The sequence below is a fragment of the Camelina sativa genome, chromosome 11, assembly GCF_030686135.1.
Source record: "Camelina sativa cultivar CO46 ecotype springtype chromosome 11, ASM3068613v1".
Lineage (NCBI taxonomy): Eukaryota > Viridiplantae > Streptophyta > Magnoliopsida > Brassicales > Brassicaceae > Camelina > Camelina sativa.
In genome coordinates this window covers 13,970,984-13,996,824 of record NC_141890.1, presented here as the reverse complement: position 1 = coordinate 13,996,824, position 25,841 = coordinate 13,970,984, and the positions used below count along the sequence as shown (strand labels likewise).

The 25,841-nt window shown below is 33.8% G+C and overlaps 4 protein-coding genes, 1 long non-coding RNA gene and 1 pseudogene across 9 annotated transcripts; 1 reads left to right on the top strand and 5 right to left on the bottom strand.

Moving 5' to 3' along the window:
• Nucleotides 1-1,092: 1,092 nt before the first annotated feature.
• LOC104723426 (ethylene-responsive transcription factor ERF039) lies at nucleotides 1,093-1,980 on the bottom strand. The gene has a single exon (XM_010441803.3). The coding sequence runs from the start codon at nucleotides 1,855-1,857 to the stop codon at nucleotides 1,318-1,320; it is 540 nt and encodes a 179-aa protein (XP_010440105.1). The 5' UTR covers nucleotides 1,858-1,980; the 3' UTR covers nucleotides 1,093-1,317.
• A 4,969-nt stretch (nucleotides 1,981-6,949) lies between these two features.
• Nucleotides 6,950-10,448, bottom strand: LOC104727987 (uncharacterized; annotated as a pseudogene). Its single transcript, XR_015571331.1, has 6 exons — nucleotides 9,591-10,448; nucleotides 9,318-9,470; nucleotides 8,825-9,106; nucleotides 7,970-8,511; nucleotides 7,783-7,888; nucleotides 6,950-7,696 (listed from the first exon to the last, which is right to left on the bottom strand). The product of XR_015571331.1 is annotated as an uncharacterized LOC104727987 (transcript).
• A 1,235-nt stretch (nucleotides 10,449-11,683) lies between these two features.
• On the bottom strand, nucleotides 11,684-15,980 carry LOC104723425 (peroxisomal acyl-coenzyme A oxidase 1). Its single transcript, XM_010441802.3, has 14 exons — nucleotides 15,596-15,980; nucleotides 15,326-15,434; nucleotides 15,172-15,233; nucleotides 14,870-15,079; nucleotides 14,681-14,768; nucleotides 14,427-14,589; nucleotides 14,097-14,295; nucleotides 13,634-13,831; nucleotides 13,334-13,465; nucleotides 12,819-12,939; nucleotides 12,589-12,699; nucleotides 12,445-12,514; nucleotides 12,168-12,351; nucleotides 11,684-12,092 (listed from the first exon to the last, which is right to left on the bottom strand). The coding sequence occupies exons 1-14, from the start codon at nucleotides 15,731-15,733 to the stop codon at nucleotides 11,883-11,885; spliced, it is 1,995 nt and encodes a 664-aa protein (XP_010440104.1). The 5' UTR covers nucleotides 15,734-15,980; the 3' UTR covers nucleotides 11,684-11,882.
• A 277-nt stretch (nucleotides 15,981-16,257) lies between these two features.
• Nucleotides 16,258-17,057, top strand: LOC147933958 (uncharacterized). Its single transcript, XR_015571937.1, has 2 exons — nucleotides 16,258-16,374; nucleotides 16,552-17,057. It is a non-coding gene; the product is annotated as an uncharacterized LOC147933958 (long non-coding RNA).
• A 791-nt stretch (nucleotides 17,058-17,848) lies between these two features.
• On the bottom strand, nucleotides 17,849-20,597 carry LOC104723424 (kihadalactone A synthase LFS). 4 transcript variants are annotated; one of them, XR_015571936.1, is made up of 11 exons: nucleotides 20,440-20,592; nucleotides 19,925-20,117; nucleotides 19,753-19,833; nucleotides 19,619-19,670; nucleotides 19,171-19,542; nucleotides 18,880-18,980; nucleotides 18,727-18,785; nucleotides 18,577-18,633; nucleotides 18,450-18,495; nucleotides 18,283-18,362; nucleotides 17,849-18,156 (listed from the first exon to the last, which is right to left on the bottom strand). XR_015571936.1 is itself a non-coding variant. In XM_010441801.3 (11 exons), exons 1-11 carry the CDS (start codon nucleotides 20,515-20,517, stop codon nucleotides 18,078-18,080), a joined length of 948 nt encoding a protein of 315 aa, XP_010440103.2. In that variant the 5' UTR covers nucleotides 20,518-20,597; the 3' UTR covers nucleotides 17,849-18,077. The 4 variants fall into 4 exon arrangements, 3 of the variants coding, with proteins under 3 accessions (XP_010440103.2, XP_010440100.2, XP_087330386.1); XM_010441801.3 differs by having other exon boundaries at nucleotides 19,171-19,292; nucleotides 20,440-20,597; XM_010441798.3 differs by having other exon boundaries at nucleotides 19,171-19,292; nucleotides 19,916-20,117; nucleotides 20,440-20,586.
• Nucleotides 20,598-21,832: 1,235 nt separating this feature from the next.
• On the bottom strand, nucleotides 21,833-25,056 carry LOC147933957 (azadirone synthase LFS-like). The gene is made up of 11 exons (XM_010441799.3): nucleotides 24,857-25,056; nucleotides 24,487-24,679; nucleotides 24,271-24,351; nucleotides 23,346-23,397; nucleotides 23,092-23,216; nucleotides 22,894-22,994; nucleotides 22,720-22,778; nucleotides 22,573-22,629; nucleotides 22,425-22,470; nucleotides 22,248-22,327; nucleotides 21,833-22,144 (listed from the first exon to the last, which is right to left on the bottom strand). The coding sequence occupies exons 1-11, from the start codon at nucleotides 24,932-24,934 to the stop codon at nucleotides 22,066-22,068; spliced, it is 951 nt and encodes a 316-aa protein (XP_010440101.2). The 5' UTR covers nucleotides 24,935-25,056; the 3' UTR covers nucleotides 21,833-22,065.
• Nucleotides 25,057-25,841: the final 785 nt, after the last annotated feature.

Genomic DNA, 25,841 nt, shown 5'->3' with positions numbered 1-25,841 from the left:
AAAAGAGTATTATTGAAAATGGACAATAAGATATGCTATTTATATAAAAATGTATAGAAAACGAGTATTTTTACAAATGTTTATACTTTATAATTCATTGAGTATGAACAGTTTGATATATATATATATATGTAATTTATTAATTAAATTTAAAGTTGTAGAAATAATAACGAAAAGTTGGATGTGAAACTTAAACTTGAAAAGAAAAGTCTTAAGACAGGGAGAATATAAAATTTAGAGAACTGATTTCAAAAAGTGATAAAAGAATTCTTTTAAATTTGGTAAAAATAATACAATGATTAGGGAAAATAAGGACACAAAATGAACAGAAGAATGAAAATCAGTACTAACTAAAACGTACATTAAATACACCAACACATTTTAATTAATAAATGGGCCAATGGGTCCTTTAATTTTTTTCAACTTTATAAGGGCCAATAAGATGATACGAAAAAAGGAAGAAAATAAAAGTGGAAAATGGAAAATTAAAAATGACAGAAAAGACCATCAAGTTTGTCTCTCTTGTACTAATTTGCCATTTTTTCTCTTGTACTAATCTGTTCTACCTGCCGTGACTTTGGCTGCTGTATAGATTTCTCCTCAACATTAAAAAAAATATATGTTTTGAAGTATATATTCCCGAATAGATGTCGAGATATACTATCATTATAAATAAATGTCATAATACAAGAAGTACTAACCAATATAAAATATAGTGCATGATATACTTTTTCTTACCTTCGAATAAATGAGAAGTTATTTTGAGAGCGATTACATAACGAATAACAAATACAAGGTGTCATAATGATAGTAATAGTATATCTCGATTACATATGTCGATTCTAATAGCAGTACGTATACTTTTTTTTTCTTGCTTGAGTTATTCGAGAAAGATAGAAACATAATATTGATCTCAGATTTTTTTTTTTTCAATAATTAGATTAACGAAATAAGCCCCTGAAATGTATATATTCTTTGCCGGCTCTATGGAGTACTAAAGTTTATAGTCTCTGTCACAGAACTAAAAGATGTGAAAATAAAAGGGTCAAGGCCCCTAAGTAATAATAATGAATATGGAAGATAGCATCCCAATAAATGAAGAAACTTTTTCGGTAATTACGTACGTATTTGTACAGAAAAAGAAATTAAATAACCTGTACTTACTTACACATCACACATTCGGAAACTTACTCACACGTTTAAAAAAAAAAAAAAAAAAAAATCCAAACAAAGACAAAAAAAGGTACAAAACGACATCGGTTCATTATTTACCGAGAACCCCACCGGAAAACTCATTCGCCGGCAAGAATTTGCCTGCTAAAAATTCTCCAAGAAGAAAGGATCTTCGTAAGGAAACGAGTCCCAGAACCCATCGACTTTGTTGTGATCATTCACGTCTAGCAAAAGATCAGGGAGGTCGGAGAAAGCGTCGTCGGCGACCGGAGATGACGTCACAGTGCTAGAAGGAGACCCCGGTGCTTTCCAGTCAACTGCAGCAGCTGCTGCTGCGGCTTCTTGAATGTCTTTAGGGTCGGCGCTCGCCGGTCTTGGCAAATGGTAAGCTAGCTCCGGGAAATTGAGGTGTGCTGATCCACCTTTGATGGCCAAAGCTGCCACGTCGTGTGCACGCGCCGCCATCTCCGGCGTTGAGAAAGTGCCGAGCCAGATTCTTGATTTCTTTCTTGGTTCTCTGATTTCAGACACCCATTTCCCCCATTGCCTCATTCTTACCCCACGAAAAGTCGGATGCTTAGAAACACCCTTTTGCTCATTTTTAGTCTTTGAACTCTTTCCGGTTCTCTCCGGGGCCGGTGACCGGAGATTACGTTGTGAACCGAGGGAAGAAGAGTCTTGCATCTAAAAGAAATTTAATGTAACGAGAGAGAGAGAGAGAGAGAGAGAGAGAAATTTTGGTTGGAAGATTATAAAACTAAAATGTTTTGTTTTCTTTTTTTTTTGGTTGTATTTTGGGGTGTGAGAGTTTGGTTTGCTTCTTCTAATATATACATCCGAATACGAAGCAATTATTCTTGTGTGTATGTGTTTTTTTTCTTAATATGTATAAATCAAATATTAAAAGCTAAAAAAAGACTTGACTACCTTAAGATTTTATTTTCTTTTTCTTTTTGTTTTCCTCTTGCAATGATATTACTGTACTTTGATATAATAAGATATTCATTATTTTAGACTTGAATTGGACACTTGTTCGTTTGTATCAACTCCTAGTGTACTGTTCTCACTCGTTTCTCGCAACAAATCATCTAGTCCTTCCAAATTCAAATATATATGTAGTTGAACCAGGCCGCATTGTATTTAGCTCAAATTATTCTGATTGGTTTTGAACATAAAAATAAGAAAACGGCCTAAAATAACTAAACCACTAACCCAGAATATATAAATTGTAATGGAAATTGATATTACTTTATGAATATGATTTATTAAGAATCTTAGGTAAGATGATAATTGAGACATAAATAAATTAATAGATAAGAAGGTTATCACAAAAAAAAGTTTATAGATAAGAAAAATGTATTTTATTTATATATATATATATAAAATATTTAAATAACCAAAGTTATATGTTGATTTAAGTTTGCGAATCAAGAGTGGAATAAAACTTATTTTGTAATTAGGAGTAATATTAAAATTATACACGAGAGAGATTTATATTGGTTAAGCTAAGCATAGAGAGCTCCTTTAGAACTTTGAAAGAGATTATTATTTGTTTTCGGTTTCCATTTTAGATGTATGAGACTGATGTTCGACACTCATATAATTTTTAAATCCTGACATAGGCTTTGGTCCATCATTTCATTAAAGCTTGAAAGAAACTGTTTTAGTGTAAATTTACCATTTTCTTCTACATGTGGATATTATAACATCATATCTATTTTGTTTTTTCCTGTGTATGAAGACATTTTCACATGTACAGTAATTTTTAGGGGAAAAAAAGATTCAATCGTAAGTTGGGGGTCCTTATTTCCTTTTATTTTACTTTTACAAATTTTCTTCTAATTTCCATCTTTTGTTTTTTTGCCCAAAATTGTAATATCTTCGTTCCCCCGACCATGACCCATGTCTCTGCCTACAAAGCTAACCCATGTTTTTCCACTTGGATTAAGTTTGACAAAAGACAACAATTAATATTAACGAATACATCCTAAATCTCATAGTAGTTGATAAATTTAATCGTGCATACGAGTTTTATGATAATACTCCCTTTCTATTTGTTTACTTGTCATTTTAAAATTTAAATTTTGTTTTATAATAACTATCATTAAGATTTTGATGTTTGGTAAAAATAATAATTTTAATCCAACTATTTTAATTTTTTAATCAATAATATGTATATATATATATATTGAAAGGCTATATAAAATTGACAACTTAATTATTTTTAAATTTATTTATGTGAAAAACCTTTAGAAACAATTAATTTTGAATCGGAGGGAATAGTAAAAAAAATTCTTAAGAGTTATTAACTTAGCAAAAAATAATAATTGTCTTCATGAATTCTTTAAGCTTGATTTCATTTCTTAACTATATATATATATATATATATATACATGTATTTGTTATAGAATATATTTGTACTATAACGACAGAGACAATTATATTATAGTTTGAAGTTGAGATTCCGGAGCATCTTTTAGGACAAAACGATGATAACTTTATATAACCAGAAATGAGACAATAGTAATTAACACCGGTCAGTCGTCAAATGTGCTTGGACCTGCTTGGACGTTTGCTTTAAAGTCTCTATAAACAATCGACGGATTAGTTTTGCCCTTGGAAATTTGCGAATATACGGAATAATTGTAGAAGTTTTTGATATACTTTAGAATTTAAAGAAGACGCATTTTTAGTAAAGAAATTGATTAGAAGGCTGCTATGGACGACGCACGTCCGCAAAACGACGTAAACACATGTAGTATATATCTGTACATATGTACAAAAGCATGATGTTGAAAAAATCTGTACATTATCCATCATTTAGACGGAGCAAGTTACGTATTAATATTATCGTGGGGTCTGTTTGACGATTAAGACGAAACAAAATAATAATATAAACAAGTGTTATATAATTTACAAAGACTATATGATAACAATCTAGTGGTAACTTATTACTGTAAATTGTGGATTACAAATTTACAATTAAAACATCAGTTTGTTGTAATTTTCTAAAAACAGTTGGTTGATAAAGTAAATTACAACCAAAACATTAGTTTGCACTTTGCACTATATTAATTCACCTACTAAATTCGGTTATTAAATGCTTAATAAATACAAAGGTCTGGAAGTCTTATGTCCGAAAATGATGCTACTTAAACAAATTAAGCGCAATCCTGGAAACAGATTCACATGCGTGTTCCAATTTCAGCAAACCCTTTTTTTTTTTTTAACAAAAATTTAAGCAAAGCCTTTTTCTATATATATTGATGATGCAAACAATGCATTACATTCAAACTGTGAGTTAACTCCCAAATCAACAAAGAACTAACAATTTAACTTTATTTAACAAAAAAAAAAGATGGTAACAATTCGGATGTAATACTAATTAATACACAGCCGAATTGAATGCAATTCGATTCGCCATTGCAGGTAACGTCTAAAATCCCGTCTGATTCGAAAAAAGTTTTATGATCTTAAAAATCTAATTATCAGTATACAGTATTATAGAAAAACTTTTTGATCGCATTAACTAAAGAGACTTTCTATGAAAACAACAAGTATAAAACACGTTTTTCAGTTACAAACCACTATTTATGACAGCTAAACAAGATTTTCAGAAGAAACAAAAAATCAATCTAATTTATAGTAAAGGGAAAATTACTAGTTTGATCCAAATTAAGCAGTTAATTGCTAGATTAGCTCATAAAATTTGAGGGTTAGTTGGGTTATTTTCATACCTAAAATACCTTTTTTTGTTTTGTTAGAAAAAAAAAAATCAATATTACCCTTGATTAAAAATTCCTGCAATTTTGTTTATTATTTTTTATAATAAAAGTCTGCCAAACATGTAATGACAGATTTTTTGTCCATGACAGATTTTTGTTGGCAGACTTATTTTGAATGGCAGATTAATTTGAAAAGTTTGACGGCAGATTTGTTTTTTATGGCAGATTTATTTGAAGTATGTAACGACAGATTTTTTTTGAACACCAGATTTTTTAAACGCGAGAGACTTATTTATAAAGTCATGACATATTTTCTTTATTTTAGACAATTTTTGAGGAATTTTGTGGCGGATTTTTTTTGAATGTTGTAACAGTTTTTTTTCTTCCTTTAAAAAATCTGTCACATTGCGACAGATTTATAAACGGAAAAATAATTACTAGTTTGACACCTAGTGGTAACAGATTTTTTTTTAGTTATGACTGATTTTTTGATTGAAGGAAAAATCTGTTGTTTGATAACAGATTTTCTAAAGTCTTTTTAAAATTGTTATATTGACCTACATTCACACTATCTGTTGTGGCAGATTTTGTTTTTTCTTATGTTATGACCGTTTTGTTTTTTTTTATTATAAAATCTGCTGCTTAATAACAGATTTATTATATATGAATACAATGATAACATATTTTTTTTGTTAATATAGTGACAGCAGATTTGTTTTATGTAATGACAGATTAATTATTTTAGAGGTTACTGACATTTTTTCTTATATTATTGATTGATAACAGATTTTTTTTTCAGGGTAATGATAGATTTATTAGTGTGTTTTGCGACAGTTTTTTTTTTATGGTTAAGCGACATACTTTTTAAGTAGGTGACATATATGGCAAGAATCTAGGGTTTTCCTTATTCTTTCTTGTTTGTCTCGTGCCTCCCCCAATATCGACTCTAACTTTTTTTTTTCTCTTTTGGATTCATCTTATTTTTCCATAGATTCCTTCTTCCTTCCCTCCCAATGTGGATTTAATCATGCTATCTTTCATTATGGGGTTCATAATCGACTTCTCTGTTATTTTCCTTTTAGGTTCTTTTTTTTTTCAACGCCTCATTCACGTTAGAGTGCATCGTTATACAATAAAGAGAATATGAAGCAGGTGATTCTCGTTTGTAGTAATTGGATCTTCGACAACAATAAATGGTTGTTTGTTGTCGATAATGAAAGGGGTTCACGAATTCTAGAATGTAATAATCTAAGCAGTTTTGATGATTGCATTGGAATGGTATATGAGGATTACAGACCGGATAACAAGGTATTTGATGTTGTGTTGAGTTACAAGATCTCGACGAGGTTATTGCAGGATTTACCCGCTGATACACCACCAGTTATTATTGATAATTCTCGTCAGTTGCACACTTTTCTGGGACAATTGAAAAGGGATACAGGTCGTCTTTGTGTTGAAGTGAAGAAGAAAATACAGACTGATTCGAATCACAAAGGTAAGAAACGAGGAAGAGATGAAAACGATTTGGTTGGAGAAGAGTATCTTGATTTAACCAGCAAAGCAAAACATGAAGAGATCGATGAAGATGATAGTAGATTTGATTATTGTGATGATTCTGATGATACGAGCTGATTATTGTGAAGATGATAGTAGCAAAACATAGAACTCTTTTTAGTTGCCAAATTCTTTTATATTCTCTTGTTCTTTTTAAATCATAAGACATGTATTATATTGATATATAACTCTTTTTTTTTAAAAAAAACAACCATTACAATGTAGTACGTTCATATATGATTACAAGTGTACCACAAGTAATCCTAAAAACATTAGATAATAATTCTGAAAATTATTTAATCATTATGCATTTAAATTTAAAATTATAATCATTATGTATATTCGTGATATATTATGAACTTGCATAATGTAGTGAGTTCATATTATATTTACGTTTGTCCACTAATCGTAAAAGCATTAGATAATAATTCATGTAAAAAAGACGAGAACGTAGTAATTCACATGCAAAAGAAGAATAGTCTACAATGATAACGTTATTAAAAAAATGTAAGACAATGAAACAAAATAGTCTACAAGGACTCATCCATGAGGGAAGGGATTTTAATATCTTTAGCTCGAGAATATGAATCAGACATGTTCGGTGGTATGGCTAGTTCTCCAACTTCGTCATATAACTCCGCTGCAAGCTTAATCCGAAGAGCCAACATGTTCTCATCGCAAAGCCCATCAAATGCTTTCCCAAGAGCTAAACATTCAATATACTTTAGAGCGTACATACCACAATCACCTGGATTTTCATTCCGAGAGACATTCTTCTTCACCCTTCTCAATTCCAACATATGTTTACTCTTCTTACGGATCGTCTCAGGAATCATGTCACATAACATCGCTGGGATTATTTGCCTTAAAGACAAACATTCAAGAGCCATTTGATCGTCACTCACCATGCTTGGGATGCTATCATAGATGTAAATCTTATTACCCTGCAAGTCAATATCCAAAGCCACCCAATGGTTTTCATTGACAAAGAGACAAGCATATAAGTTATCCACATCAATCCACCATTTCTTGTGCATAGCTGACTCCTCCGGAAATTCACCATAAGCGTGTTTCACATAGGAATCCCTAAACACGAAATTCTTAGGCCCCATATCAAACTGTCTATAGTCATTTCGCAATGTTGTGATCAGATCTTGATCTAAGAAGGCAATGCGTTGTTTAGGATAAAGACAAGGCTCACGCATATATCTTCTCCGGAACATAGCCATTGCACAACCCATGTGCTACATTCAAAAAAACATAACTAGAATAAGGAAAATAACAGTAGTCATTAAATCAGTTGTACAAAAATAAGCAAAAATTTACTTACATGATCTGTCAACCATCCATAGTCATTGCTTGGCCAATGTTTCCTTGGAGTCATAATTTTCCAATAGAATCTCACAGCTGCATTGCTGGTGCTAAGTGGTTCTTCCCTGTTATTGGTTAAAATGAGTTAGTACAAATATAGATAATGATGTAACTTTATTAAACTATTAAGAGTTGTTGAAGTATACTTATCAAGGCTGAGGAAATCCATAAGTCTCTGATGTTTCTCATCATCTGCAGGCTTAAGATGATCGCTGAGCTGAGCTTCACCCTCTGTAATGATCCGCTTGACTGTCGAGTTACCAAGGTAAGGATATTTCTGCGATTCCGCCAATTGTGGGACGCGTCTTGGCTGCTTCGAAGGTCCAGGTCCATCCAACTTCGTTAAAGCATCTCCAATGCTTTTTAGTGTCACCTCGAGTTTCTTACTAGCTAACTGATCCTCCTGGTTGGACCATGTCTCTTCAGAACTGGAAGCTATTTTCAACTGAGCCTTCTGAACTTGGGTAGTAATATCTTCAACATCGTCAGAATGATGACCATTTTTCTTCTTTTTCTTGGAAGTGTTCTTCTTCTCAACCTTAACAGATTCCTTCTTCTCAAAGAGAGGAAGATTCTCTGATATCTCATCTTCTTCCTTCCTCTTATTGTTGACAGTGTATACCTTCCTCACAACCCTTTGAGTGAGAAATTCATCATGTGATGTCTGCTTCATCTCAACAATCCATGACTGCAACCAAACAGAACATTCCACAAAAAGGTAAGAAAACTATAACGTGATAAGTTTTTTAAAAAAAAATAGATCATGAGAAGTGAAAATAACATGAGAACGTGATAAGTTTTAAACAAAAAACAGAACATGATAAGTTTAAAAAAAAAACGGAACATGAGAAGTTAAAAAAAAAACGGAACATGAGAAGTTTAAAAAAAAAAAAGTAACGTGTTAAGTGAAAAAAAAACAGAGCATGATAAGTTTTAGAAAAAATCAAAACGTGATAAGTGAAAAAAAAAATCTGAACATGATAAGAGAAAATGTAACTTACAGGTGCTTTACTTGTTCCCTCATCATCTTCAATGGTGTGCGAAGTGGCATATTTTGGTCCATCAGCGTCTTTTGGCTCTTTTCTTTCTTTCTCCACTGCTTTAATCCTCTCACTCATCTTCTCTTCTAACACAGTCATTTTTTTTTCAACAAATGTTTCAAATTTGCTCTCCAAAGCATCTAATCGACTGTTGAGTGTTTTGTCCAAGTCAGAAATAGTCTCATTCATTTTCTCAATCGCCCTCCAAATATCCAAAGAAATTGACTTGTCATCCTTACCATCCTGCAATAACATGTTCCTTAATATCATAATAGAAAAGACAAAAAAATGGTAATCATGTTCGGTGAAGGATAACGAAACCTTACCTCCATGTTGGTTACATTTTCTCCTTGTTCACATTTTAGGATCTCTTTTTCTTAGGATTGCACCCTCTGTTGTCATTCACCTTATCAGCTTCAACACTTCTTTTCTTCTTTTATGAACTTATACCAACTGTTTTGACACAACTCCAAGCATCTAGAGACAAACGGTTATGAATAAGATCTTTAATTAGCTCGTCTAGGTGTGGATCCGTATGCTCATCTGCGTCAGACCATAGAGGATACATGTTTTCCTCTGAAACATGAATCATTTGCCTAACACGAACCTACAAGTCATGAATAAAGTGATTAACATTGGTAATAACTTTAAATTCACACAAATTATTTGTTGATGTCAAAAGTATTTTTAAAAAAAAAGATAGTAACAAACTAGCACCACTACTAACCTGTCCATGAAACTCCTTCTCGTTTTGGATGAAGTTTGTGAAGTTGATACGTTTTCGAGATGATCGCCAATCAAGAAGTGGAACACCAGTGGTTTTTGTCCTTCTAAACCCATAACTTTCTCCTATTTCAGTAACACTCATACAGCCAAATTAACATAGCATGAACACACCCGTGTATGGTGTATGAATCTCTGTCATAGTCAACCATCTTAACAGAATTCACTAGACTACTAAAAGCAACCCGACCCCATGGATGTTTTTCAAAAGAAACTGGATCTAAAACTCTCTTAGTGGTCGCCAACAGGATTCTAGATGTATGATGAATTCCATGTACGCATATTGACAACAGACATAACCTACCAACCATCATCCTCTTATCAAGATGCCATGATTTGCTAGAATCAATCACCTTTACCAACTCACTCCACATAGGACCATCAAGGGTTGTTGGTATTTTCATTTCTTTCCAGAAATCATGGTGATCAACATCAAAGTTGTCTAAAGGGTCAAACGCATCACAATTTAAGCTTGTTATCTCCGCAAACTCATTTAAAGAAAATCTAATAGGCCTATCATCGATCAAAGACCAAATCTCATGAATGTTGTTGATTCTCAGCTGATGTGTGAGTAGAAAATGAACTCTCTGCGCAGCCCATGTGTATTCCAATTCAGCAAACTTTATAAACACTCCAAGAGATGATTTCTTCAGATTATCCCACACGTCCACACCTAATCCTTCTCTCAAAATTCCAATTTTTGACACAAAACAATGTGGTTCATACTCCTATGTTGGAGAGGCGATTTCCCTTCTTCATAAAGTAGAGGAGGATATTTGATGCTATTGCTTGATGATGTCATTCCTAAACATACAAAAAAAAGAATCAAATGATAGGATAAGGTAGCAAACAATATGATAAATACTAAATTTGACCTCATTGATGAAACAAATCTCTCATTTAGGAAACACAAAATTGTTAGATACTTCTAATCCAAAAACAAAAAACAACTGTTAAGATAAAGCTAAATCATTCACAAGTTGGCAGTTTTAAAAAGACACACACACACAATACTTATAAGTGTGTCGTAAGGGCTGCCATGAAAGAAGTCTAGAGAGTTAAGATAAAGGCTTCAAAGAGAAACAAATAAGCATTCGAGAGTACTATTGAACAAATCGACACACACAAAAAAATATAAATTTGAGACCATGATCTTAACTCAAGATTGAACAAATCTACAAACAAAAAATATATCAATTCGAGACCAAATAATGCAATACTTCAAGACCCAAATCAAATCGAGACAAAATCTTATCATATAGACAAAAAGCCTTACCGGATTTATGAAGAACCACCGACCAAAGCTATTGGTTCCACCAAATCGAGACAAAATCGAGCTTGAAGTTCCACAAAAACTATTGAACAGCAAGACCCAAAACAAAAACAGGGTTAATCTACAATTGCAAACAATTCAGTAATCGTTTCTAATAAGGGAAAATAACAACACTCATCGCCGGACAAAATCGACCACCCCCGAATCCACTATAGTTCTTATTTCGCCGGCGGAAAATGAGAGCCAACTACGACCGTCTGTATGTGGCTGTAACAAAAGGGGACCAGTGAATGCTCTTCTAATTCGCCGACGCAAAAACCCAACAGATCGAGTTTCTTTTGGTTTCCCGTAAAACCTCTCCGTCGCCAGCGGTTGTGTCTATGTCTCGTGTTAGAGAAATAAAACCAAACGCATATCGGGTTTGTTTTGTTTGATAAACTCGATTTTTTCTCTTTTAATTTATATTTTTTTTTACATTTTATTTAAAACACCAAATTGGACTTTTGGTAATTTAAACAAAAAATTGTGTTAATTTAGTTTTTCCTAAAGAGAGAATGTCAATCGAGCAATATTTTTTCAAATGTGTCATTCTGGTCCATTTTCACTAAATAAAAAGCATATGATAAAGAATTTATTAATTTAGGAAAAGATTTCTACAGTGTGAAGATAAATTACTAAATAATTACGAAAGCAATCAAAGAGAAAAATGTCAACATTTGACATGATCTTCGTACATACATTCCAAAATTATAACATCCCTCAAGAGTAGAAACGATCAGTTTATTATTAATGTTTCTTGAATACTAAATTCCACCGTATTAGCTACTACTACATTGCTACATATATAAGGGCATCGCCAGTTTTTGAACCGGCGAGTTTATTCAAAGCAATAACCGGAACGTTAAGAAGAAGCAAATCAAACGTGCGATTAACCATATCGAGCAATCAAGTAAAACAAACTCTTTAGAGTCTAGCGGTACGAAGTTGCTGCTTGAGCACAGGTCGAAGGTATTCATGGTACCCGTCAGGAACCACCGAGTCGTTCAATGGATCCTTCCACGCTTCCTCAAACAGTTTCGGGTACACATTACCGTCGTAACGGCCCAGCACCGAGTTCAAGTAATGGTCAGTGTAATTGAACGCGTCCACAAGGGCAACCGCATTAGGACGAACCTATAGGAAAGAACACAAAATGTTAGAACTCAGCTTTTTTAAGGAATCAAATGTAGTGAGTAAGAGATGTAGAACCTGAGTGTATAAGGAGCGGAGCTTGTCGTTGGCTAGCGAGGCTTGTTTGGGAGTGATGGTGTTTGTGGAGAGGAAATCTCCGAGGTGTTTGTGAAGGAGATAGAGAGCGTAAATGTAACACAGATTATTCAGCTGTTTCTTCACTCCTTTGCCTCCTATGTCTTGCTCTAGTTTAGCTATGAACCTAACCGAGACAAAATTGGCAAAATTCAGGAGCTGACACAGAGAGAATCGCTAACTTATTTGATACGTGTAAACGTTTTTTGAAGAAGCTTACTTGGAAACAACAATCAATTGGCAATGCGCAATTGCAGCCTCAACCAGATCAGCCAAGAGCTCTTGGAATCCTATAGACAGAAGAAATGTTTGAGAGTTTGGTCTTTTGCCTTAGGATTCTGGATTCATGGAGTTAGATGAGTACCTTGTTCCTGATTCTCAAACTTGCTCAGATTTTTGGCACAAGTAACAGCCATTCTCAAAGCCCTAGCTTCAAAAGCTTCCAGTACCGCATCAGGGTTTAACCAATCCTCAGCTACATGCCCAATAAATAAAACCAACTATATCATTAACTCGGGAATCATATCGAGGAAAGATCATTTGTTTGTTTTTGTACCAGGACGAAGGATAGAACATATAAACTAAAAAACTCACCCTTTTGAACACCAGAACGACATTGCAAAAGATGTACTGCCCGTCCCATATAAGCAGTTGTGCCAACAGGAACCTTTCCAGATCCCAGCTGGGAGACGGTCTTCATAAGGAATCGAGCAACCTATAAACACAATTTCGAACAATAGCATAAATAACCACAAATGTCAAGGAGGCTTAGAGTTTTTCTTACTGTTGGAAATATTGGGGAAACAACAATGAACAAAAAAAACTTCAAAAGCTGTTAAGTGTGTTTTGCACATCAAGTATCAACCAAGAAAACAATCACAAATTACAGGTGACAAAAGCCAGAAATAGGTGAAATTGACAAAAACCTGCAAATATTTATATCTAAAAAGGTACAAAACTCACAATACGAAAGCATGTTAAATCAAGAACTCACAGCCGAAAGACCAGAGAGACATAAAATGAGAGCCACGTGCTAAGAAATCTATATGTGCTGACAGAGACAGTATTATTCTAGTCAATGAGAATAGCTCCCAGTTGATAATAAGTACCTGTAATTGCAGCACAACATTGTCTCCTTCGTATGTGCAGGCAGGAACATACACCGCAAACAACTCAGGGAGTCCACTGCACCACAAGTAGCCATGTCCACCACATAACTTACGACATTCTTCAATGCCATCCTGCACCCAATATAACGCTTAGGCTGAATTTTTCAATTCTAAATATAAACCTCCAAGATAATGTCAAGGAGGGAACAAAATTTCCAACATGTGAGCGGTTGTACCCTCAGAGCAACTAAACCTATCAGTCTAGTCTAATGAGCAAAAAGGATCAGCTCCGGAACATACCGCAGTGGCTGTGGTGGTGAGAGATTTCAATCCTGCAGTGCATGCATGAGCCTCTGGCAGAGTTGCGAAATCACTTGCAGCCAGTCTTTCAGTTACATCCGTGTACAGCCATTTTAGCCACTCTCCAACAAATCGAAATGCATATGCAGATGCTAGCAGAGGAAATAGCCTGTTCTGCTGAGTTTTATAATCAATCACCTGTGACAACAACATAGAAAAATATTACATCCCACCAACATAAATTATTCACAAGACGTTAATGATTGTTAAAAAAAAAAAAAAAAAAAAAAAACTCTACAGTACCAAGTCAAAGAAAACCACTTCAGCAGAAACTTACAGAAAATCTGCCTACAAGTAAGTTTTTAAGGTAGAAATACTTTGAAATTTGCTATGATCCAACATCAATCAATAGGTGTACACAGCTATGAGTATCCTTGGTTATGAAATGGGTATAAATGAGTACCTGTGTCTCAATGCCACCGTTATGTGCGCCAAATTGCCTCCGCACTGCACTGTACCTTGTAGCTATGCAAACTGCTCGAGATAGTGCATTGGAAGCATCTGCCACAATTGTTTGTCTCACATACACCATAGTACCATACACCAGCTGCTTAGGAACATCCGATGGAACATATTTTCCTTCCCTTGTAACTTTTGACAGCCTGAAATGTTTTGAAGGAGGAGAAAAATGTAGAACTATAAGCCCGCATTTAAGCAAAAGCATTTCCTCTAGAACTATCATTACATCGTGAATGCTTATTAAAATCAGACCATAAAGGCAAAGAGGGATGACCTCATGAGCATTTGATCTCTGGGAATGCGAACATGATCAAACATAAGAAACCCGTTGTCCATTGAATTATATGCTCCATTTCCCATCTTCGTCCCAATATCACCAACAGTTATATTTGGAAGAGGAGAATGATCTTCTAAGCTGCGTAGTTGCACAATGAATCCTGGAAGAGGAAGTTTAAGTAATCAATACCGGAGCAAGCAAAATTGAAGGAAAAAAAAAATACTAAACCTTTTTCTGTTTCCGGTACATACCATGGACACCATAGTCTTTGCCGTCAGTAATGAGACGAGCGTAAACAACAGCATGGGTAGAAACTTTTCCCAAGCCACCAGGCCACCACTATTCAACAACCAAAGCAGATAAGAATCTTACACAACTAAGTCACTGTGCATAATAATAATAATAACTCAAATCAAAAGGCTTCCTAGTCATCAACTCACTTTGGAAGCAGTCTGAGTAGGCGTGTGAATAACAAACTCATCCGTCTTGGGATCAAAGGTAGCAGTAGTCTCAAGGCCTTGAACATTAGAGCCATGACCAAGCTCAGTTTGTGCATAACACCCGATAATCTGCATCTTATTCGCCAGCGACAACCACTTCCGCTGCTGCTCCTCAGTGCCCTGCCCTTTAATAGCAGGCACAAACATTCCCTACAGAACAAAAAAAAAATAAAAACATGAATCAAAGAATCAAAATGGTGTCATTAGAAGTCATATATATTGATTGATAAAGAAAAGAGTACCCAGTGCAGATCAACATAAGCAGGCTGATCAACAAAGTGCCTCAATCGTCCTGCTTCTTCCTCTGTAACCAACCAACAAAAGACTGATCAATACAAAAAGACTTGAGAATCAACGAAAACAATAAGGAGCGTGAGAAGAAGGAATCCTTTATACCAGTGAGACGAAGCTCGATGATCCTCTTGAAAGCATGAGCACATTTCCTCAAAGTGCTCTTAAACAGCTCCTTCCTACTCAACCGAGCTCTATTGCTTTTCTCAAATACCTATATATATATATATATATATATATATATATATATATATAAACAAAGATAAAACACGAAAATTCAACAAATCGAACACGATGAGAAAAATCCCTAAATCCTAATCGGGAGAACAAAAAGAAGAAGGAGAATTGAAAATTGAGAAGAAGAAGAAAAGAAACCGGATCGGAGGCGACGAGGCGGGCAATTCGATCGGAAACCTCAAAAGCGTGGCGGGAACCAGCCCAGACGATCTTCATTTCGTCGACGTCGAACTCCGCCTTGTTCCTCTCATCAGCAAGGTGATCAACTCCTTCCATGATTTGGTAAATTTCAAAACTTTCCAGAGATTATTATTAAGCGATGAAGATTGGTGGCCAAATTGCCTTTCTTCTTCTTCCTTCTACCGATTTAATTGCACAAAAGTAGTTGAGCGAAGCAAAATATAAATTAAAAACTTTTATTTCGGAGCTAAAATAAAATAAAAAAAGAGAAAACAAAGACAAATCGATTTCTTTTTTTTGGGGGAAAATACCAAAAAAAACCTAAAATTATTTTTATTTGAACGTTTAATATTTAATAGTTTTGGATTAAAATAAAAATATATTATTTAAAACCCAAAATAATAAATGTTATTATTTTTATATTCACGATTTTTTAACAAAATCAAAATTCCAATTTATCCCTGATTTCTAATTAATTATTAAGATTTAACTGAAAAAATTTCGGTTTTTTATTAACCATATCAAACCAAAAATTAATCCCGGTTATCTATTTTTTTCTCTCTTCGTCCTCTTTCTCTCTTCTTCATCGTCCTCTTCTTTCTGGAAATTTTCTGTTTTTTAAAGCAAAAGAAACTTAATCTTTTTTTGACTGTGTGTGCCCGCGTAGGGGAGAAGATTAGGTGTTTCAGAGAAGTGATAACGTTTGCAGAACGTGACAATAATTATGATATTCAAAGGTATCAGTCAGATTTTGCTCTGATTTTTTTGTTATAGCACCTCTCTCTTTTTATTTTAATTTCGTTTTCTTATTCTCTGTAGCAGAAATTAATTGATTGTGTCTATGTTTTCGTGTTGGTGCTTGGTCTGAATTTGACGGAAACCAAAAAAAAAATCTGGAATTCAAACAATATTAGAACAAACAATGAATCGAATTTGTCGTAGGGTGTTTGGGATCCAAAGCAGACGTAACCCAAAAAGGAATCGAACTCCAATCTCAGATTCCGATTCTTCGTCCGAGCATCCATCCCAGACGAGCCAACATTGTCGTCAAGTTCCAGGATCTGTACGCTTCATCGTCAGAAGGAGATGAAACGACGACGATTAGAGAGAGAGGAGGAGGAAGAAAAAAAGAAAGAAGTAGAATTCCCGGTTTAAAAAGGAGTCGATTAAGTTTCTTTTGCTTTAAAAAGCAGAAAATTTCCAGAATCAAGAGGACGATGAAGAAGAGAGTAGGAGGAGGAAGAAGAGATAAAAAAATAGATAACCGGGATTAATTCTCGGTTTGATATGGTTAACAGAAAATCGAAAATTTTTCAGTTAAATTTTAATAATTAATTGAAAATCAAGGACAAAATTAGAATTTTGATTTTATTGAAAAATCGTGGGTATGAAATAACAACATTTATTATTTTAGATTTTAGATGACACATTTTTATTATTTGGTTTATTTTTATTCCAATCTAAAACTATTATGTATTAAACGTACAAATAAACATAATTTTAAGTTTTTTTTGGCATTTTTCCCTTTTACTTACTTTCTTTCTTTCTTTCTTTATTTATAAATTGATGAAATATTTTGTATTTATCTCATTTGACTCAGATCTCATTGTATTACTGTGTGACATAGATAAATAAATAAATAAATAAACGTGGAAATGAATCAATTTTTGGATTCTTTTCCGTACTAGTTAATATTTTTTCAACGCATATTGAAAACAAAATTAGATGGTCGGCACAAAAATTATGGAATTATATCCATTTTTCCCTCATATGGAACACATATTTTAACTATAACCAAAAAAAATCTATAGTACGTTATTAGTGTAGTACTAATAAAGTAAATAAATCAAAGTAAATTAAGACGTGTAATAAAAAATTATTTCCCGCCGTATGAAAACAATAAAATATGAAATAACGAAATGACATGCATCTCAAGAACATGTTGCTAAGACAAGAAAAACAAAAAAAAAGAAGAAGATAAAGGAATTAGACTAAAAAGATAAGATAATGTTTTGTTTTCTTATCTTTTAAACGTATACAGTTGCGTTATGGGCAGTTCGAATATAGAAAACACAACTTGTAAGTTGTAACGTACTTCTACGTATAATGATTTTTCTCCATGAATATTTTACCTTTGCTCTTGTCAACAGTGTATGAAGATTTGTGCTCCAATCTCAAGAGTACAGTTAGGTTAACCAGGCATTTATATCGTTTTGTATTGTAATCGTAAAAGACAAAACATATTTATGCTTTGGATAAAAGACATTGTCGTTATAGACCACAGACAAATTCGCAACGTGTATAAGTTTGGTCCAAATACGTAACCGCCCACTCAAGTTCCACGAGTTTTTTTTGTGCGTCTTTGACTAAATCATTTTCAAGTCCCACGGGATTCCTTTACATTTCACTAATTTTACATTTCGTAACCAAAAAACTTAGACTAGGAGGAGGAGGAGGAGGTTGCGTAGGTTAGCCTGAAACGCTCCTTAAGATAGTCGCCGGCCAGAATAGGCGGGAATCTACACGATAAAAAATATATGAGAAACGGACTCAAAACTTTTATTTTTCTACCATTCAAAATCAAAAAGATTTTAACAAATGTGCAATGGAGTAAAGATTCATTCAACCACAGTTTTCTCAAATACCTTGGGGGACAAGTTCCGCTGCAACAACTCTCCAAGCATTTTACATTACAATCTGGATTGGGATCTAAGAAGAACACCACCTACAATAAACTTCTCCTCAAGTTAGCTACTTTTGCCCAAAACTTTATCAATTTGTAAGGAAATTAGAAAGAATCAGGCAAAGTTACCGAGTAACGTTCTTTTCCAACCGGCATCACTCTGTGCAATGTAGACCTAAAACCCATTCACATATATTACATGAATAATCTTGAAATGTTACCTAGAAAACACACTCTAAGACTGATTAAAATTTACCGGAACATTCCATTGGTCCATCTCTCCATCAAATCACCAATGTTGACAATAAACGCCCTACAGTTATAGAAAGTCCCCCGGAATTCAACAATTATTTCTAATCAACAAGCATCCAAAATCCAGTAGCTATAAAAAAACGCTAAACTTTACCCTTTTATTCCAGGGACATCTTCCCAAATGTGTGGTTGTTTCGATTTGTCTCTACAAACCTATTGAGTTTTAACAGACGGTGTAAGAACATAGGGTTACTAAAAGAAGACGAGTATGAGGAGAGTTACAAGAAAAAATGAAAAAATAATTAACCTGAAGCCCCGGAACTCCATCAGTCAAAAGAAGAGTGACCATTCCATAATCTGAGTGAGCTGAGGCACCATATGTTTCTACATCTGACGAAATCACTTCACCTATATATATCATCAGAAGTGCAGAGATCAAAATCTGACTCGAACTCCTGGAATATGGATCAATTCTCACTGATTACATATGTTTAGATACATGTTCCTCTGGTTTATGTTAAGATCTAGTTCTTACCAAAGTCAATCAAGATTAATATCAATCATCAATCCAACCAGAATCTGATGTACATAGAGATACCTGGATAGCGTAAGAGGCGAACAACTGCTGCAGGATCATTCAGGGCTCCCACTTTTTCGAAGAAATCCTCATCTAAATATAATGCCAAGGCAATCAAGCCGAGCAATTTTCTACCCACGGACCTTAAAGCAGCAATGCAAACACACAACTAGCAAGTTGACCCAGGAGAAAATAATCATGAAATATCATAAATCTCCTTATATTTAGAAGTTGATTTATCAAGAACACCCATGGCCCAAAGATACTACATTTGTAGTTTTGTACCACCAATGACCAATGTAATTGGCTACGATAAACTATATTTGTCCCTACCATCGAGGTTCAAATCCAATTGTTGATAATGAACTTGAAAACCTATTATCAACTGAGGATCTATAGAGAAGACAGGGCATGAGGTTTTAGTTAGAGATTCATTTTGCAGAAGAGCGACTAAAGAGCAGGTGCTTACAGGATATTCTTGTAGTAACATTCCATGGTTTGTCTCCATGATGGCAAGAGATCTATATACATACACCGAACTCGTAAGAGAGACAAAGAGATTGAGATCAAAACAGATTAAAGAAACAGGTAGTAGGAAATAACCTTGAGAAGGCCATTGATTTGGGTAACGTTGAGCGAGAACACCTTCGAAAGAGCCAAAATAGAAGCTTTCCTTGGAATCACCTAACAAAGAGAGATCAAATCTTAAAGACCACCTCCAGCAACAAAACAAACCATATGCAAGCCATATACAAAACCACCAAACTGAATGAACCTATGGAGGTCACGGACGGGTCAAGTTTCTCAGCGTACAAAGGAGTATAACCAAGCAAATCACGGCGGAGTAAAGCCATCTTCTTCTCTAATGGAAGATCAAAGAAGCCTTTGCTCTCTTTAAAAACCCCTTTTATTAATTCTTCCTCGATGCCATGATTCTCGACATAAAAGAATCCATGTTCAAGACATGCCTAATTTTACCGACATAACAAAACAAAACAGTTTATCAGCAATCATAGAGAGAGACATGTCTTAAACAAATACCCAGTTCAACTTAAGTATACACAAGACCTCTCTTCAATAACCCAGACTAAAACCGAACAACTCAAAAAAAATAAAAAAAAACCCAATCTTCGTCAACTGATGGCTACAGGTACTAGTCCTATCACTTACTAATCCACAACTGAAATTGGAAAAATTGAACTCATGGCAATCATATGACTGCTGAGAAAGAAGAAGCAGGTAATCTAGTAGAAGAAGCAGGATACAAGTAACAGAGAAGTGAAGAAGAACCTGACGAATCAATTGTGCGGTGGAGATTTTTTCCGGCGAAGAGAGGTCGATGATCGGAAGTGGAAGCGACGTCCCCATTCTCTCTGTTTGGAAATTGATTTTGCTCTGATCGTTTTTGGCTTGTACGAGAGAACCAGACGTATACTGGAATACGACTTCGTTTTAGATAAAATAACCGGAACCGAGTATTTATTTGAACCGAACCAATCCGAAAAATATTTGAAGGGTTTGTTTGTGTTTTAGTACATTTTTAGACACTTAAAGCAGCAGTTGCTAATCAAAATTTGAACCTCGTTACCAATTACCATACATCTTTATCGCCTTTTCTTTGGAACCACAAGGTAAGCTTTTGCCATTGCAACGACAGTGCCTCCATCCAGTTTGATTACTTGTTCATCAACCCACATTTTGAAGTGTTTCCATCAATTTCATACTGGCTGCTTGTGTCTGCGTATACCCTCAAATTCTCAAAACCTTGTTCACTGTGGGACTGTCACACTCGACCTTTCTCTCTCTTACAAGCTTCTCGACCATATCTCGATTTTGGAGCTTACCGTAGTGAGTAATCATCGAATTGCAAGGTGAAACTTTGAAGAGGAATCCAAGCTCTCTCATCTTCTCAATGGTGGCCTCAGTTTTATCCAGTGTATTCTCAGATTTCGTATAAGAGAGCTCAGGAGAGTGGCCTGAGTAATCCCTCATGTTATCGGGAATGCTTTGGAGGAACTTCTCGGTAGTTCCGGCCGATATGACAAGCAACTGAAGCAAAGGATTAGGACATCAAAAATTTTAAGGCATTTTTTGTAATTTTTTAATGAAGTTTTTATATACATCTAAAGACTTTTTATAACAATAGAGACTTTAATATAAGTGCAAATCATAGTTTTGAGGTTAATTGTTAGTTTTGGTTTTGGTCTTTTTTCCTTTTGAGATTAAGTTTGATTTGTTACACTATTAGATAAACCTTTTCATCAAATCTAATGTTTTGGCTTTGGTTTGTGTTAATAAAATTTAAAAACATTAGACATAAAGTCTTATATACTACTCTCTCGATTTCATAATATAAGATGTTTTAGAGATTTTTTTGTTTTATAATATATGATGTTTTTAAGTTTCTATGCAATTTTTAGATTAATTTAATTTTTTTATATTATGCAGTCTTGTTCTGATTGGTTGAACTAGTGAAAAATAAATATTTTTTAATCTGCATACTTTTAGTTAAAACATCTTATATTTTGAAATGAAAGAAATAATTGGTTAAAATTTTCTGGTAATATACAAAAGGGCATGTTTTTTAGTTCTGCTTAGGACACTTGTAAATGCCAGACCCGCTGCTTCTTGGCTTCTTCCAAACCAAGAGATGAAACCATTTTATGGAAACATCTGTTCCAAATACGGAATCATAGTCCACAAGGACCACAACTAGTATATTTGACCAGTCGCAAATAATACAGCATCCGTGATATTGTTATAAGTACTTTATCACCTTTAATAATTTATTACAATAAGCACACGACTCAAACCCAAACATTGGAACAGGTTTTATTAACGTAGAAAACTCAAACATTTGACACATGCATGTCTTATTTAAGCAAATGTGGAGGAGCTTCTCATATAATACGTCTTTTAGCCGGAACCAGAATACGAAGCGAGAGTTTGACTGAATCGCTCGTGGAAATAATCTTTGACCCGGACCGGTGGAAACCTGATCAGGCAAGAAATTCACAAATCAACCGTACGTTTAAGCTTTCTGATAGAAGACCAAAACTTTTTAAGTTATCACAATATAACGAGAGTTATTAATATACCTGGGAGGAGAAGTTTCACTGCAGCAGCTCTCCAAGCACTCCACAACGCAGTTTGGGTCTGGATCGACGAATACAGCCACCTTCAAGTAATTAAAACGAACATGTTTATGTCACGATAATGATGACGATTAGTAAAAAAAAAAAGAGACTAATTCAAACAAATTACATCGTACGTACCGAGTAACGTTCTTTCCCCACCGACACCACTCTATGCATGGTTGATCTTATAATCAAGAAGCGATATATCTTAATTAAGTCAAATTATTCATCCTAAAAATGAGAAATATTGTAAACTAAAAGTATAGATGTTTTATTTTTTAGGTACCGGAAAAGACCATTAGTCCATCTCTCCATAAGGTCGCCGATATTGACAACAAAAGCCCTGTGATTATAATTTACACAAAGTCATCTTAAGTTTTAGGCCTTAACTACAAATAGAGTCAATCAAAACGCATATGTTTATGTAACTTACCCTTTGATTCCAGCGACATCTTCCCAAACCTTTGGTTCTTTATCTTTATCCCTACAAACCTTTTAGTACGTACGTACGTACGTAAACATTAATTATTAGAACTAAAACAAAAAGATTAAAAAAAAAAAACAAAAGAAACTCTCAGTTTTTAAAAAATATATATGAGATGAATACTTGAAGGCCTGCAACTCCATCCGTTGCAAGAAGAGTTATCATTCCAAAATCTGAATGAGCAGAAGCCCCACATGTTTCTTCTCCAGATGAATCCAACTCTCCTATTATATATAATGTGACAAGGAGGGAATCTAAGAGTAAAATAAAGAAACGAGCAGTGGTGGTTTTCTCATTTAGAACACAGGTTTGGTGGAAGACCTGGATAACGTATGAGACGAACAACTGCTGCTTGATCATTGAAGGCTCCCACTTGTTCAAAGAAGTTTTCCTCTAAATTCAATGCCAAAGCCACTAGGCCAAGCAATTTCTTACCAACAATATCCCTAAGAAGCAACAAAGACCAGACCAGTAAACAAAAACCACAACGTACAATCCAATATATAAGTACGAAAAAACAATAGTTTAGAAGTATTTTTGGTCAGCATAAGCAGAGCAAGTTTCCTTCTACTTGCATGACATTTTTATAGTAGTATTCCATGGTTGGCCTCCAAAGCGGCAGAAGCTCTAATACAAACATCCATAACCCATCATATAACATAATCAACATAACAAAATAGTATTTGATAGAAACAAAGAGGTTCAAAGTCCCAGAGACTAATTCTTGCTAAATATGTTTTTATTGTAGGTTAGGCTCTTTAGTTTCTATCAGTGTTTTAAACCTCAGACCAACCCCGCAAGGTCAGACCTTTAAACTCGCGACCTGATATGGTTTTGTTATATGTTAAAAGCCGTAGTTTTGTTTACCTGTTAGATTTCATGATCCTACTGGTTAGCAGATCAAAAAAATAAAAGTCTTTTGGTTGGAACGTTTTGAGTTTATTTAGTTGAAATTCCGTTTACAATTGGTAGCTAAAACAAACATTTCAGTAAAATATCATCTATCAATTATTATTTTATTTTTGCTGATGTTATATAAGTCAAAGATAAGATTTTTTTTTTATCAACATCTGGACCAAGAAAAACGGAAGAAGTCATGTTATCAGACTATTAAATTAAGAGTTTAAGATAACATTCATTATTAGTACAGTTTATATTATAATAAAGTAAGAATATATATAAATATATAAAGTACTAGTATATTTTAAGTTATTAAATTATGATATTGATCCGGTTTGGTTACCTGTTTCGTATTAAATATATATACTCTTTGTTTTCTACTTTTCTATTTATATATATAATTCTCGAGGGTTGGAAAATAGTTTATTATTAAAGAGTGACAATTATTAGAGAAGATTAATAGGAGTTCCATTATCAAATTCCTCAATTTCTTTATTTGTAAATTGTAATCCCGCACTATCATCATCTATTAAAGTATCAATTTCTATAATCTGTACTGTATTATCTTCTTATAAGTATTATATATCAAACAAATTTTACCTTCAAGAGGCCACTCGTTAGGGTAAAGTTGTCCCAAAACTCCTTCAGAAGATCCAAACGTGAACATCTCCTTGGAATCACCTTTTACATGAATATTTTCAATCAATCACACTTTTCCTTTTTCTCAACCAAAGCCAATTATAGAGATCATTACAACATGAATCTAAAGTAGTTGGACCAACCAAGAGTAACCTATAATATAATATAATTAAGAACCTTTGTACTTGGCAGAGGATTCATGTTTCTCGTCGTATAAAGGTGAGTAACCACGAGAACCACGACGAGCCATCACCATCTTCTCATCAAGACGAAGAGAGAATAGTTTCTTGCTCTCCGTTAACACTCTTTCCATCAACTCTTCCGAAACGCCATGATTCGTGAGATAGAAGAATCCATGATCCACACAAGCCTTATAAATATATATATAATCATCAAAATATCAGTTTAAAATCGAAATTTGCGTAGTAACATAAAGAAGCAATTACCGTTAAGAGTATATAGATAATACAATCAATGACTTCGCTTTGTTAATTTCCATGAAAAAGAAAGAAAAAAAAAAAACACGTAAAGGAAGAAGAAGAAGAACCTGACGAATCAATTGGGAAATAGAAAGCTTCTCCGGAGAAGTAAGATCGATGATCGGAAGTTTCAGAACCGTTCCCATTGTTTCTTCTGATCCCTCTATTCAAAATTCATACATTGTTTGACTCTCCTCCGCTTGTGGTATTCTTTTTAAGCAGCTGTCTGCACTTGTCAGTATGTCCGTACGGCGTCGTTTTTTGTTTTATTCCTTAACTTTTTGACACGAGTTTTGATATACACTGGGCTTTAGGCCCATTAAATATAGGACTACCGTTTTTTCATTAGCTCATGTGGTTTTCCCATTAAATATAGGACCACCGTTTTCTAAAAATGCTCTTACAGTTTGCAATTCAAAACAATCAAATGTGTAATTTGTGTTGTCTAAAAAAAATCGGTAAAAGAAAATAATAAGACAACTAGATTATGACCGTGCTAGAGAACGGGTTGAAATTCATTTTATTTATATTATAATTTTTATGTAAAATATAATTTATGTTATTGTTTTTAAAAGTTTTTTTGGATAAAACATTATGTAATAAAATCATATGCTAAATATGATGGCTTGAAAAAATACACCTATTTTTTAAGTTTTATATTGTTAAATGTTAATGATTCTAAATAAATACTCGTGCTATAACACTAGTGAAATTTTATTTTATACAAAATTTTGTATATTTTAACATTTTTAATATGTTGTATTAGATTATATATGTCAAGTTATTTCAACAATGTATATTCTACATCATAACTTGAATGTCATTATAAGACATAATTTTGTAAATTTATTTTTTAAAAAGTGAGTTATTATATTATGAGTAATTTAATTTATTGTCATACTTTTTGTTTTAATATACTTGGTTTCTTGAAATTCTTTCATATTATAGTGACATATTATTGACATTGTTATAATAAGTCAATTTAGAGTGTTGAGAGTTTCTAACTTTTATGTCAAGTTTCAATATATATTAAAAATATTTCAAAATAAATTA

What these genes read in the sequence shown, in the direction of transcription:
- LOC104723426 (XM_010441803.3), bottom strand. Translation starts at nt 1,857, where the DNA reads ATGCAAGACTCTTCTTCCCTCGGTTCACAACGTAATCTCCGGTCACCG.
- LOC104723425 (XM_010441802.3), bottom strand. Translation starts at nt 15,733, where the DNA reads ATGGAAGGAGTTGATCACCTTGCTGATGAGAGGAACAAGGCGGAGTTC. An exon ending in CATCGAGCTTCGTCTCACTG is followed by an intron (nt 15,234 to 15,325) that starts GTATAAAGGATT and finishes GGTTGGTTACAG; the next exon opens with AGGAAGAAGCAGGACGATTG. An exon ending in CTTATGTTGATCTGCACTGG is followed by an intron (nt 15,080 to 15,171) that starts GTACTCTTTTCT and finishes TTTGTTCTGTAG; the next exon opens with GGAATGTTTGTGCCTGCTAT.
- LOC147933957 (XM_010441799.3), bottom strand. Translation starts at nt 24,934, where the DNA reads ATGGGAACGGTTCTGAAACTTCCGATCATCGATCTTACTTCTCCGGAG. An exon ending in TAACGAGTGGCCTCTTGAAG is followed by an intron (nt 23,398 to 24,270) that starts GTAAAATTTGTT and finishes TGTTTGTATTAG; the next exon opens with AGCTTCTGCCGCTTTGGAGG. An exon ending in TGGACTAATGGTCTTTTCCG is followed by an intron (nt 22,471 to 22,572) that starts GTACCTAAAAAA and finishes CTTGATTATAAG; the next exon opens with ATCAACCATGCATAGAGTGG.
- LOC104723424 (XM_010441798.3), bottom strand. Translation starts at nt 20,517, where the DNA reads ATGGGGACGTCGCTTCCACTTCCGATCATCGACCTCTCTTCGCCGGAA. An exon ending in GACCTCCATAGGTTCATTCA is followed by an intron (nt 19,834 to 19,915) that starts GTTTGGTGGTTT and finishes TCTCTTTGTTAG; the next exon opens with GTGATTCCAAGGAAAGCTTC. An exon ending in TTGGAAAAGAACGTTACTCG is followed by an intron (nt 18,363 to 18,449) that starts GTAACTTTGCCT and finishes AGTTTATTGTAG; the next exon opens with GTGGTGTTCTTCTTAGATCC.